Raw genomic sequence first — 27,753 nt, 5'->3', positions numbered from 1 at the left:
CAAGACATTTCTTGAAAAGATCCTTTTTTCCTGACTTTTCGAGAACCCGTCAACCTGCTCTCAGGGCTGCAAGATTTCATCGAAAGAACAGTGGTTCGGTAGATGAGCATGGAGGCTACAGCAGCACGTGAGGCTAGAAGCTGCAGCACATCCACATTGCGGTTTATAAACTGACGTTTCAAGTTTTCAATGACATTTTTCACTGGGTTTATCACCACGCCCAGGCCCGTTAAGGGTCAAATGGGCCGAGTACTTAGGGACGTGTTGCCGCTTCCCTATTCAACTGAGGTCTGCTTTCGTGATTTTATTTTTATTGCATAATCAGAAGAGTGTAGACTAGAAAGAGATCAAGCAGCACTAATGGTGGAGCAATTAATGATCGTTCCTCGGCGGGGCCCTGCCTTTGACGAATTGTCGTATCACTCACACAAACTTTCAAAAGGCCGACAGAAACACTCTGAATTGTGCAGAACCACTTGGCGCCCTGGTTTCTGCGCCGCTTGCAACTCGCCCGGTCCATCGAAGCCGGCTGCAGTTCACCGGATTGTTGGGACGAACTCGATCTATACGGGCATTGCTATAAAAGAGCGCCTGTTCTCGATCCGTTGCAGACGTTTGACTACGCTCAGGCGATGCCCCGCGCGAAATCTACGAAATTGTAGCTGTTTGTTGCGAGCGCTTGATGAAACAAAGTGCTTGGTACGACAGGACATGAAACCTACAAATTGGCTGGGTTAAATTCAGACAAGTAATAAATGAGGACAAATTGCGTTGCCTTGCTCCTTCTGCTTATGCAAAGCACCGGTTTATCTATCTTCTTCATGACTGGCCGTGATTGTTCCGCGGTAATGGCTTTCTGCACGAGACTGTGAATTCGATAACCGCTGGTCGCAATCCCACGGTGGTGGAATATAAATAAAGGAGGTCGGAGGCATTTGTTTGCAGCATTTGGGTGTGCGTGAATAATTTCTGACCCAGTGATTCTTGTTGAAATTCTAATGGTTTGGACATGAAGGAAAATACAACACAAGTGCCACTCTTACATACCTGGGGGTCAGCATCTCGCAGTTACACATTTTGTCGACTGGGCGATCGTAAACAAGGGTCTTGCGACAATTTACGTATGCCCGCGGGATGCATTACGCTGATGCTTGGCCTCTGTTTTGTATTGGTGGGCCCTGCTGCTTAGGCACATCCCCCGCACCGAGTGGTGCAAAAATCACCTGCACACTTTTCATGCTCGAGTGCAAGTTAAGGAAACGCCAGTTGGCCAAGCTAAATACAGGTGCTTCAACTACTACGTTCATTAGTGGTCCGCTTTATAGCCAGGGAACGTCACACAAGGGTTTTAAACTTCTTCGATACAAGTGCCGTGCGAGCAGGGATGGTGAAATTATCCGTGAATTCATTGCAACGATGCTACGCGAACAGACACACTGTCCACTGACTCCTTAGCTGCTTGGCAGTTGTCCTTATTGTTTGTAGTTTAAAAAATAATGGTTTCTTTCCGTCGTATTTTTCTAGGCGCAAACCGTTCATCGCCATTCTTCCCTAGGCAAACTTCAAATGCCGCCTTCGTCCTCCTGATAGCGCTGCGTCGACGGTTCGCAGTCCGTGCTCGCACAAACCGCCATTTGCATTTCCGCATATTTTGTGAACGGTGGATAGTGCGCAAACATAAGGCATTCCTTGAGAATAAAGGTGTCACTTGTGCTGCCCATAAACGTATTCAGAGCACCAGTGGAAGGTGTAGCGATAGCTTCTGCTCTGCGCAAATTAAAGACTTTGCCTCCGCAGAATGTGGTTGTCCTTACGGACTCAAAGGCCGCATTACAACAAGTATACCGTGGTTTGCCATCCCTCAAGTTCCCACGCAAATCCCTAGCGATCGTGAACGAACTCAACAACAAAGGCTTCACAGTAAAGTTTCAGTGGATTCCCTCCCACATTGGTATATCAGGAAATGAAGAAGCTGATGCGCTTGCATACGCAGCGCTCTATCATGCTCCCAAAATCAAGGCTCCAAAGAGTAACCAAGTGCAAAAATCTGAAATTCGAAATCACTTTGCGTCGCTTTGGGTTCCACCGCATATGCCCTGCGTAACCAAGAGATTGCACCGAGAGGAAGCTTCACTTCTATATCGTATAAGGACAGGATCTGCTAACACACCGGCCTGGTTATTTAAAACGGGGCGAATCAATTCTCCGAACTGTACGGCATGCAACGAAACAGGATACATTGAGCACTTTTTGTGGTCCTGCCAGCAATTCCAAGATGAAAGAGACACTCTCCTGAAGAATTTGCAAAACAAGGACCTTCCGCATGCGCGCCTGCAACACCTTGTATTTCCCGAGGGATCAGTGATGGCCCGCAAAGAAACTTCACGTCTCCTGATCGAATTCTTAAGAGAGACTGGGTTGATGGACATATGGTGAAACCCATCAGCGGTATTGTGCGAGACGCTCGGGCGGAGCAATTGCCGGCCTTGTTCGCCAGGCTAAACCCGCCTGTTGCTACAATTCACCACCACCACCACCACCACCACCACCACCAGATTGCACGTTGCGCGGGGTGACAATAAGAGGAAGTTGCACGCGTCCCATTTGGTTGTGAATTATTTCATAAGCAATTTAGCGTGACTTCGTCCTTACATAGGTTCCGAGATGTGCGTTGAACCTGCTTGGTTCTTTAATGCCTGAGCATCACGAGTGTCGAAGGTGAAAAAAAAGTGCATGGGCGTGAAATGTGGGAAGCCGGTCGCGTGGTAGGTGTGTGTGGGGGGTGGGGGGGGGTTTGGGGGGTGGGGGGGAGGGGGGTTCTGCAGGGTGCATTGCAGGGGTGCAGGGGGGCATCTACACCGGGAAGCGTATGCGGGGAGCGCAAGCGTGTTTCGCATTGCGTGCAGGCGCAGGAGCGCCTTACCGTCAGTTATTCGGTTCGGATGCTTGTTTTGAGTTCATATTTTTTTTTATTGAAACGTATCTTGTTCTGTGTGCTGTTTGCGTGATTCCAAAGAAGTATGCACTGTTCGCTTGACTTTGCTGAGGGCTTGCCGTCTTTGCATTGCGGGGGTATGAGCCATCGCGTTCGAAGGTATGAGCCATTGATGATGATAGTTTTCTGTCGACGTTACGCCACGAAGGAATACCGTGATCCTAGGCATAGACAGCTTCGCTGCAAAAAAGTCTCACTGCCTTGTCACTTTAGGATCTGGTTTCTTCAGTGTCGCCGCCTCGTGTTTTTCCACGTAAATCACGGCCATGCGTTTCAGATAGCACGATAAGCTGTCGCTCAATAGATAAAGCAAATCAAAAGAAACGAGATGGGAGGTCTCACGTTGAAGCAGTGGGCGCGCTTATAAGCTATTTTTATGCAAAAATATAGGGACCAGTATAAAAGTGCCGACTAAACGAGCCTGGCGCGTAAAATTTACCTCATTACTTCACCACCAAGGAAGACTGTATACTGTGTATACCAATCATAATTTACGTGACTTCCAAAGTGAGTGGTCGACTTGATCCTAAAATGCAATTTTTGGGAAGCACATCGTCCCCGAGTTTCTCTCTCTCTCTCTGTGTGTGTTTGTGTGTGTGTGTTTTAATTTAATTTTAATAATAAACAATTCTGGTGAACTGTCCATTTCGGTCGCTGCTTATTGGACGGAGTTGTGCGAGCGAGGAGTAGACGGGCGGCCCCAGCCAATCAGCGGTGGTCGAAATGCACAGTCCACTAGGTGGACTCTTAAAGAATACCCCTTCTGGTCCTTAAGGATGTAGCGCTTAACGTACCGGTTGGCTCCCGCGTGAGGGTGAGGCATGTTCGTAAAGGGGAACGTCACCCGTAACTCATAGCGCACAGTGTAGTACCGCAAACAATCGTCTCCCTAAGCATATTAACGCATTACTGAATAGCAACCACAGTTGACTCTTCAAAATGATTTTTTTTTACAGAGAAGCTGTAAACCTCTAGCGGGGCGGGCTATGAGCTCGTGCTTACCGGAAAACAATACTGCCACCTAGCGGCCATGGCCACTCAGACAGACTTCATACGGCAGCTGTAAAAGGGCTTTGTTTTTGAGTTTCTAAGTAACCTAATTAGGTTATCTCGTCTATTCGAATTACAATTCGACGCTATCGCGTCTGCAGCTTGTGTGTTCAGCAGTAATTAACGAATTTGCTGACACAATTTCCTTTGAAAATTCACTCAGTTCAACAAGATGCTTGCGCTTGGCGTAAGGCCTTGAAGAATGAGGATGTATGCTGCATTTCTGCGCAGGTGCGTGTGTGTGTGACGTACGTCGCTCCTGGTGGTGGTGCCTGTGTAACGTCGCTCGACGTCAGCTGTAGTGCTGCTACTTGTCTAACGTAAGCAACAGCTTCGCTGTACATCCGGTTTCACAAGGCGGAATGGAGGCGGACTCTTTTTCGCTCAGAAGCGCTCCGAGGAGGAACTAAAACTGAAGTGTCCGCGAAAGATTTAATTTCGCTTCGGGAGGCTAAAAAAACAGTGTTACTGTACAAGTATAAGGAATCTAGAACAGGCATATGTAATTATGGCCTGATTGTTCAGACAGTGCATGAAAAGTCGTACCCACGTTGACTTCTTATGAAATTACCGGTTGCCCATCACAGAGGGTTTGCCTCGAGCGTGCCTAATTGTGTTAGCAAATGCGTTCTCATTTCTGTCACCACTTTGCAGCAGTGTATATCCATCTGATTTAGTCAAAGTTTCTACTTACTCAATGTTTCCGGTATTTGTTTTAGCAGTGCCAGAAATGTTTCGTGCCCTTCTTGCTGTACTGTGGGCCGTTAATCTTCCCTAGTAGGCAAGCCAGCGGGATTCCTACCGCAGAAATGACGTAACGGACAATTGAGGCAAGCGTGAAAGAAATTTTTACGTCTCACTTGCTGCACGTTAATTAGCGCGACCGTTTCCAGATAAATGTGCCGCAGAACATCGACCTTCGCATTTCGTGCCACATTCCTTTTTCTGTTTTCTCTGCGACGAGCAACGTTGGCCAGATTTGCGAGAGCACGAGAACAGCCATCTCCATAATTTATTTACCGCATGAGCGGCGTGCTCAATAAATCTCGTTAGAGGGCGCAGGACATGCCTCGAGTGCTGCGGTTGCCAAATGTGACGCTGAGATTAAAAATGACATCGCGGCATGTAACGCTGCTGGGGGAACGTGCCGGGTGTACTGCGTTAGTTGCGCAAAGTCACCTATCGAGTTGCTCTTACCGGTTGGTACATAATTAATACCAATGATGCCAGAGAATTGTAGCGCTCTCATACGTCTACATAGGTATGAGGTACATAGGTACGTCTACATAGTATGAGGTATAGGTACGGTTCGCGTTGTCTTTGACGGCAAAGCATAGCATTTTGGTTTTTAGTTTCAATTTTCCTTTCATTCAGTTGATCTGTAGTAGGGCTCACGTATAATCACCAAACTGGCATAAAACAACGAGAACAAAAAAAGATGCGCAGTCCTGTGCGATGCGGGTATTAAAAACGAGACGAAACATGGCAACAACGCGAGACCTAGACAAGCGCTGTGACAACACTTACCACATATCCAAAACTCTCAAGTAAATGTTTCGGCACCACTTCCTGGAGTCGCCCTTCAACCTATTTATTTACGCCAGAAGTTCTTCATTGCTTTGGAAGCAGTGCTGCCGCGGTGATTGCTGATCATAACTTGAATGAAATACCATGAGTAGTGAATCTCTGCTATGAAATGCATAGCTGATGTACGAGTAATCATCCCGCCTCAGCCATGTGGAACAATGTAGTTAAGAAAACTGTTAACTCCTACAGAGTGTATAGCGGTGCATATGGTGCCCGTATTTTTTTAATTGGCTTTACTCTATCTTGTATGTTATCCGATCATCCTGCACTATTACTCCCCTCCCTCTTCCCCTCACTGCTGATCGCCGTTCATGTGTGAGCAGCCAAACCTAGACAGTCGCAGTGTGGACAGCAGTAATTTCAACTTCATAGTTGTTACTTTTAAATCTGTATTAACCATCGAATTACCTAGCTACGGAATTTCTAAAAAGTTATGTTTGGAGTCTGCTTTAGGTTAGGTTAAAGGTAGTTCCGACTTCTATGCCACTTACAACATGCAACTAGAATCAATATTTAATGATGTAAACGATTACACTTTAGTAACTAATAATCATACTCGCCATTGTCAGGGAAATCCATATGTCCACCACTGCCGCGAAGATTGGTCAGCAAACTTTTTAAATTTAATTATCTCTTATCACTTATATTTGATAATCATAGTCTTAAGTGGCGCTTACTTGAAGAAACAAAAGAACGAAGAACGAAGACACGCACGAAGCGCTACTTCAGACCACGCTTAGCGTAAACCAAAGTATTGTCCACTCCATTAGGTTTATTAATCTTTGATGGTAGTCGCATAGGCGCGTGGTATAATCTGTTTTCCTCTGTTGCTAGGCAAAGAGAACACGATAACTGCGAGTAAACGGTTTGATAAATGCGGACATTAAGAAACTACCGAAAAAAGAATGTCTATGCATAAGTGAGGGGCCCTCTAATACCTCTCACACACCCGGTCAAAGGCCAGCTGTGTCTGCTTCCCAGCCGCGCAAATTTTCCCACAAGACTCTTTTCAAACGTTGAAGTAGGACCACCGATCTATAACAGCGCCCTATGAGAATGCCTGTCAGACGGCGCTTCCTATTAGAGCCAGACAACAGGGTGGACGAGATGGGTTAGAAAAGTACTCCGCCTATTATCACCGGCACGTGTTCCACTTTCGCCGCCATTGTCATAAGGGGGCGCTTGCTAACACTCCCACAGCTGGATCTAGTACACATATAAAGGTGCCCCTTTATCCACATTCCTTGAGAGTCTTTTCGCTTACTACATGAGGGATGGGACGAAGAAAAGAGTTTGCTGGCTGGGAGCATAAGAGGGGACAATGCGTTGTAATGTACGCGATGGCTCAAACGAAAATGAATGAGATTGCTCGGAGATTAACATGAGCGAACTTATTTGTATGGCGGCGAAGGCATCAGTTACAATGCTCGGCAAGGGCAAGAAATAATGCGTGGGTGGGCAACATGATGCAAGAAATGTACAACCCGTGTGACCTAGCCGCAGAAGTGAGCAAAGGCTTTTCCTTCTTCTTGGATCTGCTGGGCACTTCAGGGCAGCCGCATTACGATGGGGCATGATGCGAAAGCACCCGTGTACTTAGATTCAGGTGCACGTTAAGGAACCCCAGGTGGTCCAAATTATTCCGGAGAAGTGTAACCTAGCCTGAAGAAGGAGCGAACAATGTGCTCTCCAAGATAAGCGGGCCTCAGAAACACTGCTGGCCGCCTGGTCGCTTGTTCTGTTACAACGCGTGTGAAGTCGCAGGCATTGTAGTCAAGGAAAGTATTGAGGTAATTGTGTATGATCTCGAAAGGCAGAACAATTAGGAAATGTAGTCAAAGAAAGTCGAAAAAAAGAGACAATTTGCCACTGGTTGGCGCCGAAAATATAACTTATACACAGGATGGTGTACCCGATGCTCTACCAATTCAGCTGAGAAACTTACTTTCTGGGTTTCGCGCCCCAAAATGACAACATAATTTGAGGCGAGCTGTAATAGAGCACCTGGGATTAATTTGGACCAATTGCGTTGTTAAGAGGCACCTATCTTAATGTACACGTGCACTTCAGGCATTCAGCCCGCATCGAAATGCGGCCACACCACGACCGGGATAGCATCCGCGACTTCAAGCTCAGCAGCGCAGCCTCAGATATCAACAGGCCGACCTCGGTGGCCGAATTTGAGCTAAGGTGGCAGTAGAACATCTAGTAGTAAGTAGAAGCTCAAACAATACCGCTCCTGTTGAAAGCCTGCTCAATACGGTTCTCCTTCAGGAACAACTTCTTTGGACGAACAGAAAAGCCGTGCTATTTAATTATGGCGCGATTGAAAATTGAAGTTAGAACTCGAACCTCGTTATACTTCATAGTTCATAAGCCATTCATAACCGGCAACAATTGTTCCAGAAATACTCTTTATCCAGGGTGTTACGGATAGGAATGTACCGCCATCTTTGGCTCTTTTGAAAAGGATTGATTGGTGGCGGTGGTCGTAGTCGGGTAGAAACTGGAACCTCCAGTCTTCCAGGGAAAAGTGTCCCCAGTAGAATGAGCCCGCAATACGTAGTAAAGGATCTCTGTAATTATTATAATAAGCGCGCAAGACAGGAAAATAAGCGCTTCGTGTGCAACACTTTTTAGCTTTGCGATCATCATCATCATCATCATCATCCAAATCATAAATACAATCCTTCTTATTCTTAATTCTAATAATCGGTATTAATATTATTATTATTATCGGAACATATAAAGACCGCATCAAAGAGGAACAGCCTAGAAATAGTTACTTTAAAGGAACACCGCTACAAATCACGTAGAGAGGAGAAAAGAAGTGTAAGAGAAGAAGGGAAAGGAAAAGGAAGGAAGAAAATACCACAACACAAGTGGGCCGGGGGCATCGCGAACAAAAGTAAGGACCCTTACCGAGAGAAAAACTCTAACAGTTCTTCACGGGCTTTGCAGAAGCTCGAAGCTTGAAGCGAGAACAGAATGACAAAACGCGCAGCACAAGTTAAAGTGAATGGGCGATGACATATGAGGCTCGTAACGCTATGCGACTTCTTCCTAGCCGCAAAGGAAGAGCGAAGCTAGCGGGCAAACAAACAAATCGACAAAATAGAGAGACAGTGTGTCAAATAAGGCAAAGGGCTAAGCTCGACTTGCTGGGAGTGGTACCCATTGGCGACAACGGTTAGGGCATGTGACAAGCGGACGGCAAGCGGCATGACAATCTTTCACCGACGTCACTCTCACAGGAAAACAAAAAACATTTCCCTTTCCTCCTCTACAAGTCAAGGCTCAAAACTGTATTCGCCAAACAAAACTACCGTAAATCGTAAACGCATGCAGCTGGGAGTGTAGTCAAAGTTTCATTGATGAAGGAGCAGTGGTTAATCGTTCTATATATCTAGCCGGCGCTTTATTTAGCGCGTATAACTTGTTGCCAGTGGGTGTGAAAATAATGCACATGTATGCGTTTTTCCCACCTTTTTGAATAGCTGTGAAACACTAAAACAGTGCCCGTAGTTCTTCTAGTGTATACTACTGAAAATATATCATAACACAGTCAAGCAATGTCTCTGCGTCTAATGTGGTCACTGCATACCTGCATAAACTGCGCGCACACGTATACGTACCAGACCGGACTGTAGTCATCTCCTTCTTTTGACAAAATATGCGTCATCAGAGGTGAAATTATTCATCAAGACTTACTGCAGCATGGCTGCATTCAGGGGAAACGGAAGTAAACTCAGTAAATCCAAGCTCACTCATACTCCCGGATGCTCATAACGCATCCATATGTAACCTTAAAATTTTCGATGCGAAAGCGTCAAAAGGTTCATTTAGTGGAAGAGCCGGCGTCTGTAGCAATGAAACCGCTCCTAAATTCCCATTGGCTACGACGCCAAGTCACGTGCGCGGCTCGACGCAGCGGAGCGGCCGAAAGGGAACACTTGCTACGGCGATGGCGCGCCAGGTGCTGCGTGAGGGGAGAGGGCCTCGCCGCGACTCCACGTGACCCTCGATCTCGGAAGCCTGCGTCATCCGCGCGTTGCTTGCTTGTCCGCGCAAGCTCTCGCCTGCGGTCTAACTTCGCCTCCGGTAATCGCTATAAAGAAATTAATGTAAATTTGAATAAATAAAACAGAATCAATTGAAAGGGAAGCAAATTATGCAGTTCCCACGCACTGTGGGAATTGATGTAAGCGAAGCTTTCCGTGCTGGATGCTTTGATTGACGATAATTAGAGGTGATATTGACGGCTAAAGCGCAATTTCTTTAACGTTTAGGCTAACACGAGAGCGGCGAGTTGATGTTTAACGTTACCTCGCGTACACCACTGCTGTTTGTCTGCGTAGTACACAGAACACACAGAGAGAGGTGTTTGCTGGAGGTGTTGTTGTGCACCATTTTTCATAACCTCTGAGAGGGATGAGCATTGTCATTTCCTCAGCTGGCACATCGCATTGTGACAGAAGTATTAAACTGGAATTGGATTATGCGGCTGGACCTGCCAAAAATCACACTCAGATTTTGAGTCAAGCTGTAGCGGCAGACTCCGGATTAATTTTGACACCGATTATTCCTTAACGTGCCCCCAAATCTAAGTGCACGTGCGTTTTCTATTTCACCCCGTCGAAATGCGAAACCATAGCCACTGAGAAGCCATGGCGGGTTGCTTCAAACGTTAAAGACTCCCACATGAGCCGTATTTCGATGAGGGCAAAATACGAAAACACCCGTTTACTTAAATTTCATTGCACGTTAAAGAACCCCAGGTAGTCTAAATTATTTCGGAGTGCCCTGCTATGGAGGGGCTCATAATAGATCATGGTTTTGGCACCTAAAATCCCATGATTTTAATGAACATTAAGGTCTTAGCTGTCTTATTGAGTGGAAACTATAACAAACTGAAGCCGCGTGACTTGTTTTTTTTTCTTTCACAGCTAGATTTTCATATCAAGAGCAATCCTGCACAAAGGCCAAAAAACATTCACTGTGAAAGTTAAAAATAGTGTAAAATCTTTGATGACTTCTTTTTAAAGAAAACGGGCTGTTATTAAAAGCTGCACAAAAGGGGATAAAGAATTAAGAGTCAGCAGCTCGTTTTATGTCTGCGAATCGTGGGCGTCGCAGCCGCACATATACAGCTGGAGAAGACTTCATGATGGACGGACGCCACGTACATAACTGCTATCCCACCTAGCCAGCGTAAACCTGAAATAAACGTTCGTGGTGTCGGGCACGAGCAATAATGACGTGTCTGACACGATGCCTTTGTACTTCGTGGAGGAGAGGTATTCAAGTTGGCATCTTTGTTAAACTAAGAAGTGAAACAGTGGGTTGGACCATTCTGGTCACTGAATCATGCTGAATCATGACCTAAAACTAACTAATAAGTTTATAGCTAGTCAACGTGCAATCGAAGAATGTTGTTGTACATGTTTCGTTTCATATTTTGGGTGCATGATCACGTGTTTAAAATTAGCATTGACCTGTGTAATACGCTGTACACGTAATTCTTTTACTCATTGTTTCATAGTGTTTTACGTCCGAAATCTACGCTGGGGCAATTACATGACGCCGTAGTAAAAGGCTCCGGATTATTTTGACCACCCACAATCCTTCAATGGGCAGCCAAATCTAAATAAATGAGAGATTTTGCATTTCGCCCCCTGAAAAATGTGGCCGCCATGGCCAGGGATTTAACCCAAGACGATTAAAGACAATCGTCAATGACTAGTTCCAAAAATGGCACATAAACGCAGGCATAAGGAATCACAGTGTGCCTATATTGTAGGAGCTTACTGTGACTGCTGTCCGATTATATCTCTGTTATGGTGTCCTTCTTTGCCCATAAGTTTTGTTATGAAGGCGAAACACTCTTGTTTGCACCTTCACTGGAACTCGTAGGTTCTCGGATAAAAGTAAACGGGACACTGAAGGTACTGGGAAATCAACACAAACATCTCCACTGGTTTCATAGTAGTGTTTATAGCATGCTAAAGGACAACGACCAAATGAGTAATGAGACAGGCTCTGTCAACTATCTTGGCAATTGTGTCTGCGCCCTTTGCCAGACGTGCGAGCTGTGCAGTGCGATTTCTCCAGGGCGTACCTGCCCTCAAAGAAGGGTTTCTTGCGAAATAAGGTTTCTTACAAGGTTGCTTACGAGGAACAATCAATATCCTACGCCCAATCTAGCTTGATTTCGCACGACTTCGAACGGAGCCCGACTTCTTCATTATTATTATTTTTTTTTATTCGCCTTCAAGGTGACAGAAACGATAAAATGTGAGAAAGCCTCCGACTGCTGCTCCGGAAGTGGCTTTATATCAAATGCGTGTGCTCCTCTTCCCATTCTCCTCCAATCGTTTCTTTAATAGGCGGTTGAGAGAGAGAGAGACGCGGAAAGGGTTAAGCAGTTGTGGCCCCTCGGCGACTCTGTATGCTTATGGGCTAGGTTTTAAAGCCCCTTGTTTTTTCGAGGCGACAGAGAGATTCTCGGCGGATGGAACTGCTCACTGCGACGTCGCTTTCGTGAGAGAGCTAGCCTGTCGCAGTCTCGTGTTGGCCGTCAACTGATCGCCCCCTCCACGACTCGCTTGTTTTTATCACGTCCGTCTCGCACAGTCACACCCGAAAAGGTAGCACTACAGGTGCGTGAACGTCCTGCGTTTCGGTGTGTAACGCATTCTTTGTCGGATCGCTTCGAAGACAGCTCGCTGTTCTCTACGTCTGACAACATCGAGCGTCGGCCTGAATTCCCCAAGCATCATTGCCAAGCCGACCGGTCTCGTCCTGAGGAACCTCCGGTCAGTTGAGTAGGGGCGTTCAGCGATGGCGTCCTGTCCGTTGTCCATGATCCTGGTCTGTGCCTGCGCGGCGTTGGCGGGCGAATATGCGGCGGGACGGCATATCGAGGTGACGCCTGACGGTGAAAGAGCACCTCTGCACGACATTCTGTTCCGTCAGCATTCCGCGCCAGCGCCCCGACAATATGGTCCGATTGAGGTGGGCGGAGCGGGTAATGCGTTGCGCATGCAATATTAGAAACTTTATTGCCGTCGCAGTGGTAGTGGTGTCTCCGTTGTATAATCGTGATAGTAGGAAGCGGTAATAGTAGTAGTAGTAGTAGTAGTAGTAGTAGTAGTGGTAGTAGTAGTAGTAGTAGTAGTAGTAGTAGTAGTAGTAGTAGTAGTAGTAGTAGTAGTAGTAGTACGATAGTAGCATGGTATCCAACAGCAATATTAGTAGCTGTGATATTCGCAGTTTATATTGTATTGATTGCTGCAGTAGTAGTAGTATTAGTAGCGCAAGTAGTAGTAATTTTTGTTATTCTTCTTCTTATTATTATTAGTAGTAGTAGCAGTAGCAATTTTTGTGGCACAAATACGACTGTTAGAAGTAGTAATTAGCAAAATTAGTGTATAAGAGAATTGTAGTAGTGGGAGAAAAGGAAGTAGCAGGAAAAGATAAAATTGTGGTATCTGGTGTTTGGAAAGCTGATCGTAGTAACAGTATTAATAGTAGTTGTGAAGGTAATAACGGTAGTGCATGTACTGGTGGTAGTACTAGCAGTGATCTTGGCTCCATTTATGTCATAAGTATTGCAGTATTGTAAGTATTACTGCGATTAGAGGTATTTAGCCGTAGCAGACATTATAATGGCAGTATCGGCAGACGGAGAAGTCGCAATTTCAGTAACACTTATATAACGTCGGCAGTTGGAGTACTAAGCGTAGAATCAGTAATAATGGTAGTAGTGATAATATTATTCGTACAAACGGTGGCCGTGTTGAAATACTGCGCACAATGGTGGTAACAAAGTTGCCATTAATACTAGAAGAATCTGAAGGAATACTAAAATTAGTCCACGTAGTAGCGCCAACAAAGCTGCCAATAACACTACAATGGTTTACTTTAGTTGCATGCCGCGTTCTGAGTACTACATAGTCTGCATAGTGTTGCGACTAAAGATAAATGTTAGTATTTGAACTGGAGGCCATCACAATAGTGCATTAGGTATAGGTTCCACCAAAGTCCTTTGGTAGTGCTGTGCAAATGCGGCATGGCGCAACCTCATTGAAACGCCCAGTGAACGTTTCTTCATTCCCTTTCCTGCCTAACATTGTGCGGATTAGTTCTTATTAGATTAGATGTCAGCTCTTACTGCAGAGTTGTGGGTTTGGAAACCTCGAGCTTTAATTTCCTATTGAACGTTCCGATTTTTTAAATTTTAGCAAGAACCTCTAGTTGCCAAAAAAGACTCTGCTTCCTTCACTATACATAACTTAAAATTTCCCTCTCAGATTCAGCAAATTTTATTCAGTTGGTCTTACGATAATCTCACAAGAGAATTTCTGCGTTTTAAACGTGTTTCAACAGGGAATCAGCAGCTGACCTCGACCTAAACCTCAATATTAAGAGTAGCCAATTCGACGACATAAGAAGAGTATAGCGATCTTGTTTTTAGTAACAGTCAAATAAAAAGGTACGAACAGCGTGGGCGGTGTGCTATTTTTATTTCTATCAGAGTGTATCGGAATGCGGCCAGCCTTTATTAAGGTTCATACAGAGAAAAATGAATTCTGAGGTTTTACGCGCCAAAACCACGCTCTGATTATGCAGCAGGTCCTCTAGTGGAAAATTCCGCATTAATTTTGACCACATAAGCTCCTTTAACGCGCACAGAATACACGGTAAATGGTCGTTGTTTTTAACATTGGTTTTGCATTTCGCTTTCATCTAGATAAGGTCGCTGTGGTGGGGAAGTCGAACCCACGACCTCGCGCTTCCTTCATAGGAAGCCTAATCCACGGTGGGAGATTAATTGCTGTATAAAGAAAAAAAAAACAACAGATAGTACATTCCATCTCAGAAGGCGTTGGCAGGACTGTGGGGGCTGGAAGACGCCTTAGCCAATAGGAAGGCCGTATGCCCGCCGAGATGTGTTCATTCGCGCCGCGTCGTCGTCTGCTCGCCACCGCAGTAATGAGGTGCCAAAGGCAGGGAAATTAACCGGAAGGTATATATCCAGTTTGCTACCCAAAGAAGTGTGTCATCACAATCTAATCCATCCTGCCGTCGATGAGAAAGCTATGCCCGTTACTATATTCACATGCACAAGGACACTCCCTGTGCATGCCTGCAGCCGGTACCTTCGGCAGTGCTGCAAACGACTTGTGAGGTGGAGCATAGAGTAACTTTTATGCGTTGCATATTGCAATCACTCAGTTCAGCCCTTGGGCGCGGCCGCGCAGCCACCATTGAGGGTATGAGGTGGTGGTGGTGAAAACTTTATTGGACACAGGGGAGTTGCGGACACGCAGGTCCTTGGGCCCCCGCACGGCCCCACTGTACTCAAACGTTCATGTCCCAGAGGCTCATCACGCTGGCAGCCCGGCCTGTGGCGATGGTCTGCTTGGCCGGGTCCTCGGAGCGCAGTAGGGTCTCCCAAGCCTCCCAAGTAGTAGAGTGCTCCAGGCCCCGAGGGGGAGGATCCGCCGGGCAGAGGAAAAGAATGTGATCGAGAGTGGCTTTGGGGTGGCGGCAGAGGGTACAGGAGGGGTCGGTGTGGACATGGTGATAGCGCGAGCGTATATAAGGGGAGGGTAAGGTGCGTGTTTGGAGCCGCCTCCAAAGTGTCTGGTGATAATTGTCGAGGGAGGGATGGGGTGGGGGGTAGAGCCGACGCTCGGTTTTGCAGGCTTGCGTCAGTTCAGTGAATGAATGCATGCGCTCCCGTGAGAACCCTGGATCGGAGGCCGCCGGTGCCCGGTTGAGTAAACCTCGGGCTAAAGCGTTGGCAGCCTCGTTTCCAGGATTCCCCGAGTGGGCAGGCACCCATATGCGCTCCATGTGGCGGGGCGGGTGTGCAGCGAGAGAGTTCAGTATGCGAAATGCAGGGACGTGAACTCTCCCGCGAGCAAAATTTAGTATGGCAGTTTTAGAGTCCGATAATATATACCGGGCCTCCATGCGCATAATAGCTACGGCAATGGCAGCCTCTTCAGCCTCCTCCGAAGTGGCAGTTGGGGATATGTGAAGGGTGGTAATCGGTTGTAGGGAGTTCGTGATGGCAACAACCGCGTCCTCACCTGTGCATGCGGCATCCACCCACACAGCATCCGGTTCCGTGCCATAGTATTTGTGGAGCGCCCGTGCGCGAGCTCTGCGGCGAGGTTCATGGTAGGTGGGGTGCATGTTTTTAGGGGGAGGTTTAATAAGAAGTTCGCGGTGAATGTGGTGGGGGACCTGGAGCTGTGTGGGATCCGTGGCTGGTATCCTGATACCGAGGGTGTGTAGGATGTGTCTGCCGGTGGTGGTTCTCGCGAGACGTATGTATTGTGTCTGTCTGTGGGCCTCAATAAGCTCACCTATCGTGTTATGTAGGCCTAGCTGGAGGAGTTTTTCGGTGGAGGTATTTAGGGGTAGGTGTAGTGTTGTCTTAAAGGCTGTTCGGATCATGGCATCCAGGGTGGAGATTTCTCTGCCCTGGAGTTTAAGGTAGGGGAGCGTGAAGAGAAAGCGGCTGAGGACGAAGGCATGAATGAGACGACATAATTCATGCTCCTTCATACCCCGGTGGTGTGCGGAAACTCGGCGGATTAGGTGGGATATCGACACCGCCGTCCACTTGAGTTTGTGGATGGTGAGAGTGTTTTTCCCATCATTTTGGATGTGGAGACCCAGTACCCGGAGAGTGTGTACCTCAGGGATGTACCGGTTTTCCAGTGTCACGGTTATAGGGGTGGTGGGGCAGTTTCGGGTTGTGGGGCGGAGTATGAGGAGCTCCGACTTCTCCGGAGAGCATGAGAGTCCGATACTCCGCGCATGTGTTTGGGTGAGGGTAGCTGCCGACTGCAGAGTATTCTCTATGTCTCCATCACTGCCATGGGTGGTCCATAGAGTGATATCATCAGCATAGAGTGTGTGCCGAAGGTGGGGGTTGTTTTGTAGTTTGGGGGCAAGGGGAATGAGAGTGACATTGAAGAGAAAAGGTGAGAGAACAGATCCCTGGGGGTGCCAATCCCACTAAGGGTGTATGGGTGGGATGTGTGGGGACCGAAGTGAATTTCGGCTGTGCGGTTAGTAAGAAATGCTTGAATATAGGTGTACATACGTTCACCTATGTTCAAGGGGGAGAGCGCCGCCATTATCGCTTGATGGTCTAGGTGATCAAAGGCCTTGGAGAGATCCAAGGCGAGGACGGCTTTTGTGTGGCCGGGTATGAGGGGGTCGAAAATATCCTGTGTGAGCTGGAGCATGGCGTCCTGTGCCGACAGGTGGGGACGGAAGCCCACCATGCTGTGCGGGTAGAGGTCTTGCTCCGCCATGTGTTGTGTGAGTCGGGCGAGTGCGACATGCTCCAAAAGCTTGCCCAGGCATGAGGTTAGGGAGATGGGGCGAAGATTTGCAGGTGTAAGGGGTTTGTGGGGCTTGGGTATGAATAATATTTTGGCGTGACGCCAGGATTGCGGAAGGGTGCCCTCCTGCCAGCATGTGTTGAAGTATTCCGTGAGCTGGGCAATCGACTGATCGTCCAAATTGCGGAGCATGCTATTGGAGATACGGTCAACTCCTGGAGTGGAATTAGAGCGTAGAGTCAGGAGGGCCGCTCTGACTTCTGCTTCCGTAGTCTCCGCGTCGAGATTGGCATTCGGAGTGCCTGCATAGGGGGGCAGGGGGTTTGAGATACCGGGAGTTGTGTGTGTGTTCCTAAGTATGTCGATGAGTGCGTCGGGAGAAAGGTTGGTCTTGTGTATAAGGCGTGTGAAGTGTTGTTGTGTGGCTGTTTTAGATTGCGTGGGGTCAATTAAGTGACGGAGGAGTTGCCAACTGCGCTTGGAGGACAGATTGCCAGCCATACTATCGCAAATCTGTCCCCAGTTGGATCGGCAGAGCTCCTCAGAGTGCTCAGTAATTTTTGTTTGCAGTGCGGCTAGCCGCTTTTTAAGGGTCCGGTTGAGTTTTTGCCCTTTCCAGCGCTCTAGGATGCTATGATGGGCCTCCCATAGGTGCGCCAGGTGAGTGTCGAGGGTGGGCGTATCTGGTGTGGTGTCAAGGGTTCGAGTGTGTGTGGAGACATCGTTCATGAGTGATGCCACCCACTGGTCGATGTCTGTAATGGGAGCGTCAGGAAGGGCCGCCCGTGCGGCGCGGACTGCATCCCAGTTGGTGAGTTTGCGTGTTAGGTGAGGGGTCGTTCTGTGTTTGTAGGGTACTGTAACGTAGAGGATGTAATGATGTATGAGCCATTGTTCATTGCTGCGCGTCTCATATGTGGGTCTATTCTCTTTTAAGTTTGCTGTGTTTGTTATTAAGTTGCTCCTATTTTTATGCGTTGCATATTGCAATCACTCAGTTCAGCCCTTGGGCCCGGCCGGGCAGCCACCATTGACCTTTAGCGCAACCACGTGACGTGACGTCACGGCAGCCGAAGGAAAAGCTGGGCCCCAACTCGCGCAATATGCAACGCATTCTCGGCTTAACCAAGCTAAGCCTGGCCATTTTTCAGGTGCATGCACCAAGGTCGGACTCGGAACGCGCTGTAGCGATCCGAAGTATATAAACGAACTCTGGTGCATCCCGCACTGATGTGCCTCACTCCGTGTTCTGCGCAGAGCCAGGGCTTCGGCAAACCGTGCCACAACAGCAGCTACTGCGAATTGGATCTGTGCTGCCGCCTGGATTTGCGCTACGAGCGCACGTGTCAGCCCCGGTCGAAGATCGGGGATTATTGCATGCTGGATTCTGGGACCAGTCGACCTTACGATTACTACTGCCCCTGCCTAGAAGGTATCACGTGCCCCAGCACGCATGGGCAAGCCGAAACGTATTTGCGCCCCGCATTTGCATGCCCGGCTCACGAATCTCTTACTCCGCGAAATAGAGTCACCTATTTACTTGTTTATTTACTCATTACTGCCAGCATTGTTTTGGCAGCCGAGCAGCGGATTGGTGCAGGTGCTATCGCGACGTAATAAAACGCTATCAGAGGAGCGCATTGCTCTCGGTACATGTGGCATTGCCGACGAAGGATACAAGAGGGCATCGCAGTGGCGCTGTGTGTTTTTCTCACCCTAGAAACGAACCGAGTTGGCTTCCGAAACTTCGGGTTTTCCTCAATCCACTGTGTGGTTGGAGACAATCCTAAATTCCTAATGTCTCAATATATGTACTGATTACTCGGTAAGTCTTTCCACAGTCTCCTTGAATCAGAAAATTTGCTGAATTCTGGAAGTTGTTTGCCCAGGTAACATTACATTTAATATAAAGCCTTCACATCTTCCTTTTGAATCAGTGACACGTGTGATATTTTGTGTCATAGATATTTGTCAAATTTATGACCCTTGAAGACCTTTTCCTTTTTCAATTTTGCGGTTTCCTGCATTGGGCAGTGGTATTCATACAGTTTTAATACGTGTTTTGTTTTGTACCTTTGTGATGTTGTGTCACTTGGATATATATCTACGTTCTTCACGTTAATGTGATTTGTTGTTTCAAAATCCTGTGCCAATGTGTACATCTTTAGTCACGTCAGAAGGAGTGCTCTCACCCACACAAATACTCTTTTTCACCTGAAGCCAAGAAAGCTCAGGTGTCGTGACGTAGCGCTGTTCACCAATATGCGAGTACGAAGGAACTTATCGGTATCACCGTCTATAATCTTTCATACTGCCTTAAATTTACGCCAATTAAATGCGCGACAATGAAGGACTATGCGCATGCGAGAAATGCGGCCCGACACAGCCGACGTGCCTTGAGGAATCAACAATGCATTATAGGATAATTAAATAAAACCATATAGACCGCACAACGTTCAACCACGATTCCTCTAGGTCAGGCTGACTCACTGGCGAAGCCACTTTGCGGCTATGATTTTACTCATCACAAATCTTAATCTTGCAGAGGCAGCCGGCTCCGTATTTCCCATATTTCATATTTATTAGTAAAGGTGAATTAGAAGAAGAACAGGCAGATGTCGATGGACTGGTACGCAACTACGAAAGACCAGTCAAGTGGGACGTATTACAAGATATAAATTATCTCGGTAGGACTTCGGGATCCCTGATAAGAGTTCAAAATTGATGACGTTATTGCTCGTTATCTTTCCTCCTTTTTTTAAGGCGAAAGCCATTCTAGGCTCATGGTGACGTTTGTGTCAGCAGACCTGACCGCCAGGGTGTCCGCAGAAGCGTCATAGCGCCAAATGAAGGCAGAGAAAAGACAGGTTAAAGAATAAAAAATAATTCGTAGTGAGAGTTAGTGAACGATAAACTCATAATTGAGATTGGTAGAGGTTAATAATGACTTGTAATGACGGCTAATGAATCCGAAATGACCAGTATTTCTAGCGATGGCTTGTAATGACCGCAATTGACTAGAAATGACTAGAAATGTCTGATAATGAGCAGTAATCATTATAATGTCTTCTGATCACTTGTAATGACTGCTAATGACTACGAAATGACCAATATGTCTAACGACGTTTTGTGATGACCACAATTGATTACAAATGGCTAAAATGCTTACTAGTGATCAGTAATGACTAATAATGACTGAAATAACTTGTAATGACTGCTGATGACTCGGATATGACCAACATCTCTAATGACGGGTCGCATTGACCAAAAATGGTTACAAATGGCTAAAAATGCTTAGTAGTAGGCAGTAATGACCAATAATGACAGCAATGACTGGTAACTACTAGGAAATGACCAATAATGTCTAACGGCAACATGTAACGACTAGAATTCATTAGAAAGGACTAAGAATACTTAGTAATGGCCAGTAATGATAATAATGACTGAAATTACTTGTGATGACTACCAATGACTACCATATGACCAACATGTCTAACGACGCCTTGTGATGACCATTGATTACAAATGACTAAAAATGCTTAGTACTTAGCAGTAATGACTAAAAGGGAGAAGAGAAGGAGGCGAATGATAAGAGGAGGAAGAGTAGGTTTTCGCCATTCACCTCTTTAGCGAGATCTTTACCGAAAATTGGGCATCATGTTCTAATCGCACACCATATTGTGCTCCATCTGGTGTTCGTAAAATAACTCCTCCATTCCCGTATTCCTCCATTCATTGGAAAAACATTCCGGGAAAGACAATTTTCAGTCTTTCGCAAACTATTCACGTGCATGAAGCTTATCAATATTCTCAGTACAGTGTTTCTCCTTTTCATTTTTTTCCAGGATATTGCGGGCTGATTAGGGAGGGATCTCACGTATTTGGCTTCGGAACATGCGTACATTGAAGCCAGGATTAACACCCCGTCACGTCAGGAACCCGGCAGAGGCCACAGTCTTCCACGCCCTAGCGGAACGCAGCCGCTGGAAGCATCCGATTATTAAATTAGGTTTATTTACTTTATTCAATTAGATTTATTTTTCCATTTTTGCACCAGAAGCTCCAGCGAACAATAAGAAAATCTCTCATATGCCAGCTTGATGGTGTCCCCGTGCATTCGCCAACAATTGCTTATCAATAGTGCTTAGGTAAGAACATGTCTTTTTTTAGTGTTTCTTCTTTCACTGTGAAGTAATACACTGGGAACATAGACTTTAAAGCGATATTAAATACAACGATAAGTTTATCTGTTTAGTACGAACGCCAATCGCGGAACACGAGTGGCGACGCCCCACGCAAGTTCGCGAACCTTTCGTCGTGACGTCATGAATTGTGATGACGTTTGCTTGGGCTCAGTTCTCCTTTATTGGTATAACGTAGAACACGCCGTACTTTAAGGAAGCCACACAGTGACCCGAGGAACGTTTAAACATAAGTTTAATGTCGCCGCAACTGGCCAGACGCACGACGAAATACATTGAAGTTTGTGACGTCGCAATGACTTATTGGGAGAAGGGAGAGAAGAGAACGTTACCACTGAATCATAACTACTGTTTTTTTTTTCTTATTGAAAATCTCCGTAATGAGGCCCGACAGTAACTACCTCAAAGTGTTCGGTATGAGGCAAAAAAAAGCGCTTCATGTTATAAGTCTAAAGATAGATTACCATGGCAAGCTGGGCTAGTTGGTGATTAAACATATTCCTAAGGGTGGGCAGCGCCACCCAGTAAAAAGGCAAAAGGAAGTATACAATAGGAGCGCAGTCTTATGCGATACGATACGAGCGCAGTTGCTTATGCAAACCTTTGTTTGAACAAATCGAAATATTGTATAAAATATGAATGAAATCAACGGCAAGATTGTGGAAGCCTACTTTATGCATGTAAGCTCAGACGCATACATTAGCCAGACTTCTATCCCTCTGGAGAATAAGGAAGCTGAGTTTATGAAGGGCAAGACAGCCTAACACCTTTTCACCCTTGTAAGTGTCACTTTACACGTGCTTACTTTATCTATATATTTAAGCCATTTGTTTGAACAAATAAATGAGTAGTTAGTCTGTGCACGTATCGTGTACTTCCTTTTGTCTTTCGTCCTGGTTGCACTGCCCACCCCTAGGAACCTGTCTAGAAATCAGGTACGCGGAGATGGGCGACCAGAGGCGATCGAATCAGCGAAATGGTAGCGAGATTTAGAGATATTTCTGTGTTCTGCAAACGGAAGCAGGAATTGTACTTTCGTGGCTTCCTTGTGTGACTACAGATAGGAGAAGCTATCTTCGGACTTTCCGGGCGCCGAGACGAAGATAATACTCACACAGGTAACGTTCTCAAAGACATTCCTCTGTAATGAAGAAACGAATTCTAATAGTTTCAAGCTTTCAAAAACGTGCTATTTAGCTCTACACGCTGCAGCGCTCCCTGGCACGTTGCACAATGACTTGTTCCATCCTCGGTTAGTCAGAAGAACGGAGGACCTACCCATCACGCACCCACAATCGATGACGCGCCCACATCGTCGACGCACCTAACATCCTCATGATGATGATGTTGAATAAAGAATTGAATTGAATAGAATTGAAGGTGGGCTGCGAATAAAAGTCAGACCGCCTCTTCACATGCCACTAAATAGATCTAAGACAGCTGGCTGCGCCACATTGTCCGGGAAAATTGGGTCCTGGATTTATTTCCACATCTCCAGGGAAGAAACGCATGACAGGAAGACAACCAATAGCGATGTAACCAAAACGCTGGTGAGCTCGGCAGCAGCACCGATCTGTAGTCACTGCAGGTTGTTTAGCGTAAATGTTACTCGGTTGACTAATCTGCATGTTGCAGAGGCAGCAGTTTGTGAACCTCTTGCGTGGTACAGCCACCGAGCCAAACGGCTGGCGCACGGGGCTGTAGCCCTCTTAATAAAGCCTGTGTGTCGTCGGATTTCGCTGACGATGGCGCCTCCGGGAGCGGCAGTAAGGATCGCAGCTTTAGAAGGTGGCGTTGGGTTTGGATCAAAGTACTCTTCTCGACGAGCAGGCAGGTCACGGCCAGTGCACGTTTTCACCCGTAACGCGGGGTAACCGTGGAGCAACGGATGTGAGAGTAGGTAGCGATAAGTGTGTCACTGCGAATGCTAAGCAAAATGCCTGCGTATTGAAGTGCGGCAGTTCAGTGGACTGTTTTGTCAGGCCTCACAACCACCGAGTCGACCTACTGCTAGCTGCTTCGTGAAGTTGAACGCTAATTAGCTTCACTGCAAGTGCGACAACGATACCCCGCTTACGCATATCTTCCGCTGGGAAGCGGAACTTAGCCCGGCTGTTGCTTCGCTTGTTGGTAAACCATGAATGTCATGTAAATTATTCGTTAAGCTACGTAAGCGGCGGCCGAACTGCCATTTACTGTGCAAGTAAAATAAGGTTATGATTCGTTTTGCGGGTGGCTACCTAAGCAAGCTACTTAGTTTCTGAACAGGGCTCAGGCAGTCTAACTGCGCTTATTGCAAATGGATACATATGCCACACCGTACACCATTAATAAATTTATACAGAGAGGGTGATTAAGATGGACTGCGATGATTGTAATGGCATCACTGGAATCAGACATATGCTGGCGGGGTGTCCCGCGACTCTCCCCAACCTCGTTGAGGAATGGACACAGTGGGAGAAAAGGATTCAAAGCCCATTGTTTCAGGATCAACTAAGGGCAGTCCAGAGGGCCAATGATGTCGCTGAAAGGCTTGGCCTGACAGTGCCAACGTGGGAATGGCCCGCCTTGGCTTGAGAAGTCGAGGCTCCGGACCTCATGACAATAAAAGTTTTCACACACACGCATTGTCGTGTCTTCCAGGAGTGTAGCCATTATATTTGCCAAAAATGTCGCTTGCCGGGAATTAAGACTTTGTATGCCCTAGGAGCAGTTGCTGTCCGAGGAGTGTTGTCTAGCAATTTGGTGACGTTTAGTTCCATATAAAAACTTATATGGAACTATAAAAACTATATAAAAACTCAATTTCAGCAGGGTTCTGCTGAAATTGAGGACGACGCAACGACCTATGGAAAGAAGAATGATAGGTGTAACGTTAAGGGCTAAGAAAATAGCAGATTGGGTGAGGCAACAAACGCAGGTAAACGACATCTTAGTTGAAATCAAGAAAAAGAAATGGGCATGGGCCGGACATGGTATGAGGAGGGAAGATAACCGATGGTCACTAAGGGTTACGGACTGGATTCCAAGGGAAGGGAAGCGTAGCAGGGGGCGGCAGAAAGTTAGGTGGGCGGATGAGATTAAGACGTTTGCAGGGACAACATGGCCACAATTAGTACATGACCGCCGTAGTTGGACAAGTATGGGAGAGGCCTTTGCCCTGCAGTGGGCGTAACTAGGCTGATGATGATGATGATGAGTTCCATATACATTCTCCCGAATTACCGACTTCACAAAACAGAATTTCAAAACTATATAGATGAACTTCCGGCACCTTACATAGTTGTCGGCGACATAAACGCACATAACACTCTGCGGGGCGACTCTCGTTGCGATGCGATAGGTCGCCTAAGTGAAAACTTTCTCTCCTCGTCAGGAGCATGTATTTTTAACAAGAAAGAGCCGACGTACTAATGTGGCACATAACACGTACTCATCGATATACTTAAGTATATTATCGAGTACACTAATTCCGTATATTGAGTGGAGTGTTCTGAAGAACTGCTTTGGGAGCGACCACTTTCCCGTTATTTTAAACCTAACCAAACAGGATGGATGCTCGACACATTTTTCGCAATGGAACATGAACTAAACCAACTGGGAACGGTTCCAACAGCTGACGTATTTAGGCGAAGATAACATCGCTGGTTTTAATATAGACGACGCTGCGGCATATCTAAGAGGTTTCACTATTGACGCTGCAACTAAATGTATCAAGCAAACTAACGGTTTGGCAAGTAAACCTCACATCCCATGGTGGAACGACGAATGTCTGAAAGCATGACAAAATCAAAATAAGGCCTGGAGATTGCTTCGAAATTGTCCAATCGCCGAAAACCTTATTAACTTCAAACAAGTCAAGTCCCAAGGCCGGAGAACACGTCGACGAGCTAAGAAAGAAAGCTAGGATAGGTACATCTCTAGTATGATTTCATACACTGATTAAACAAGAGTATGGAGTCGGATAAATAAGTTAACAGGCCGGGAGTCACATCCCTTACCGTTAGTAAGTAGCCAAGTGATAGCCTGAAATATCAGGCGCATCCTCTAGGCGACGACTTTCAATATATCTCGAGTGCATCGCACTCTACAGAAACAGTTCTAAGACACAAAGAACGCGAGGAGTGGCATCCCCTAAGCCGCAAAGGCTCATCGAGTGATGCTTACAATCGTCCATTTACATTGGTGCAACTTAAGGCGTATCTGGCTTTTTGCGACCACTCGGCGCCAGGAGGCGATCGTATCATCTACTAAATGATTAGGCACCTAAACCCCGAAGCACTGGAATCACTTCTATTTCTTTTCAATACCATGTGGGTGGCGGGGTACATTCCATCGGCCTGGAAAGAAGCTAAAGTTATTCCCATACTTAAACAAAGGAAAGATCCGGCCTTAGCCAGCAGCTACAGGCCAATAGCGCTAACAAGCTGTCTGTGCAAAGCTTTTGAAAAAATGGTAAACTGGCGCTTAATCATCTTCCTAGAGAGCAACAATAAACTACACCCCCTTCAATGCGGTTTCCGAGAGGGAAGGTAGACAATAGACCACCTTGACCGCATTGAGACAAACATTACAGATGCGTTCATTCATAAACAGTTTTCACTTTCAGTGTTTCTGGACTAAGAGAAAGCGCACGACACGACGTGGCGATATGGGATCCTCCGCGATCTTTCCGTGATTGGTGTCCCTAGGAACATGTTAAGCACAATTGAAAGCTACTTGTCTAACCGCACTTTTCGCGTAAAAGCTGGTAATGTCTGATCTAAATCATTTACCCAAGAAACTGGTGTTCCGCAAGGGGGCGTACTTAGTTGCACACTGTTTGTTGTAAAAATGAACAGCCTACGTACAGTCGTACCACGGGGAATGTTTTATTTCGTTTATGTTGACGATTCACAAGTAAGTTTCAAATCTTGCAATATTGCTGTCTGCGAACGACAAGTGCAGCTTGGGATAAACAAATTGTCCAAATGGGCGATTGAGAACGGCTTCAAAATAAACACACAAAAAAGTACCTGCATAGAGGTACTGAGGGAAATGTTCTAGCAGACCAAATGACCAGATCAATTACATCGCAAGCTACTCTTACCGCTGTGGTCCCTGCTATTGCCCCGCAGGGGCGTCTGCGCAAGCAGGCGTTTGGTGTGTTGCGACACCACGTACCCGAGCACACGAGGGTTGGACCCGTCGGCGTGTAGCCATGCGCCACCCAAAATACACCACCCAAAACAAGCACAGAGGAAAGGAGTCGAACTAGCTGGAAAGTACCATTTTTCCGGAGACACAGACAACATAAGCATGCACTGTAGTCGGTAACAGCCTAAGGATGCAATGACAAATGCAGGACGTGCTGTTCGGCTAATAGCGAGCTTGTAGCAATGACACGCATAGTCAATTGCGTTCGCCTATTCACGGAACTACTCCATTAAAGAAATCATTAAAACCTATGTTTGGTTCACAACATATAAAGTTTTGTGGGGAATCTGTGAATTCCTATATAGAATGCGGAAGAGGCGAAAGAAAAACAGTGAAAGTTCATAGAAAGAATTGAAAAATATTGTTGCACAGTTTAGTAGCCAATCATGCACGTGGAACAACGTTCAAGCCTGAACACGCCCCGTGTTGGGCTAAGCTATGCTCACGTGTAGAAAAACTCTGCGTAAATAACGTAACTCAGCATTGATGATCTTCACGATCTTACATTGAAACTTTTACAATGGCACTATGTATTGCTTAGTCTATGCATTGGTTAGATGTATTAGAGTGGAATACTCCTTCAAGTGATCGACCGTGATATATGTTCCGCCACCAAGCTCCAATGGGAAACGTTTGTGTTCTAAATCTACGGGCGCTTAACAGAAAAATGAAAAGTACGCAATAGAAGAGAAAGTTGATTGAAAACGAAGCAAGAGGTCTTTGCAATAGCTTGGTTTGTAGTCCTGCATATACAACTGCGCAGCAGCTAGGTTTGTGCTACACCAGAATGCGCGCAGGCTTGTGGTATGCACAAGTTGCTCAAACATCTTTTTCTACTTATGGGGTTTTACGTACAAAACCACTTTCTGAATATGAGGCACGCTGTGTAGCGGAGGTCTCCGGAAATTTTGGCCACCTGGGATTCTTTAACGTGCACCAAAATCTAAGTACACGGGTGTTTTCGCCTCCATCGAAATGCAGCCGCTGTGGCAGGGACTCGATCCTGCGACCTCGTGCTCAGCAGCCCCACACCATAGCCACTGAGAAACCATGGCCGGTTACTTCAAACATTAGAGTCTCCCACATCAGCCGCATTTCAATGAGGGTAAAATATTAAACACCCGTATACATAGATATCATTGCACGTTAAAGAACCCCAGGTGGTCTAAATTATTCCAGAGTGCCCTGCTATGGTGGGGCTCATAATGAAATCGTGGTTTTGGCACCTAAAACCGCAGAACTTAAATGAACATTACGTTCTTAGCTGTCTTATTGAGTGGAAACTATAACAAACTCTAGCCGCGTGTCTTGTTTCTTTCTTTCAAAGCTAGATTTTCATATCAAGAGCAATGCC

The 27,753-nt window shown here is 46.4% G+C and overlaps 2 protein-coding genes across 4 annotated transcripts in view; both read left to right on the top strand.

The window, feature by feature from the left end:
* The window catches only part of LOC135905091 (A.superbus venom factor 1-like), a 312,000-nt gene that overhangs the window by 139,887 nt on the left and 144,360 nt on the right, over positions 1-27,753 (top strand). The window lies entirely within an intron of this gene.
* Positions 12,071-27,753, top strand: part of LOC135905095 (uncharacterized) — a 35,753-nt gene continuing 20,070 nt past the window's right edge. The window contains exons 1-3 of one of the 2 annotated variants that reach the window (XM_065436081.1): positions 12,075-12,646; positions 18,259-18,433; positions 20,847-21,024. In XM_065436081.1, the coding sequence (XP_065292153.1) occupies positions 12,473-12,646; positions 18,259-18,433; positions 20,847-20,908 (411 nt within the window). In that variant the 5' untranslated portion in view covers positions 12,075-12,472 and the 3' untranslated portion in view covers positions 20,909-21,024. Of the gene's footprint in view, positions 12,647-18,258; positions 18,434-20,846; positions 21,025-27,753 lie in introns of those variants that run through there. The other variant, XM_065436082.1, reaches the window with a different exon arrangement.

This window comes from Dermacentor albipictus, chromosome 6 (genome assembly GCF_038994185.2).
Source record: "Dermacentor albipictus isolate Rhodes 1998 colony chromosome 6, USDA_Dalb.pri_finalv2, whole genome shotgun sequence".
Lineage (NCBI taxonomy): Eukaryota > Metazoa > Arthropoda > Arachnida > Ixodida > Ixodidae > Dermacentor > Dermacentor albipictus.
Note: the sequence above shows the minus strand (reverse complement) of the source record. Positions and strands in the feature narration are given on the sequence as shown.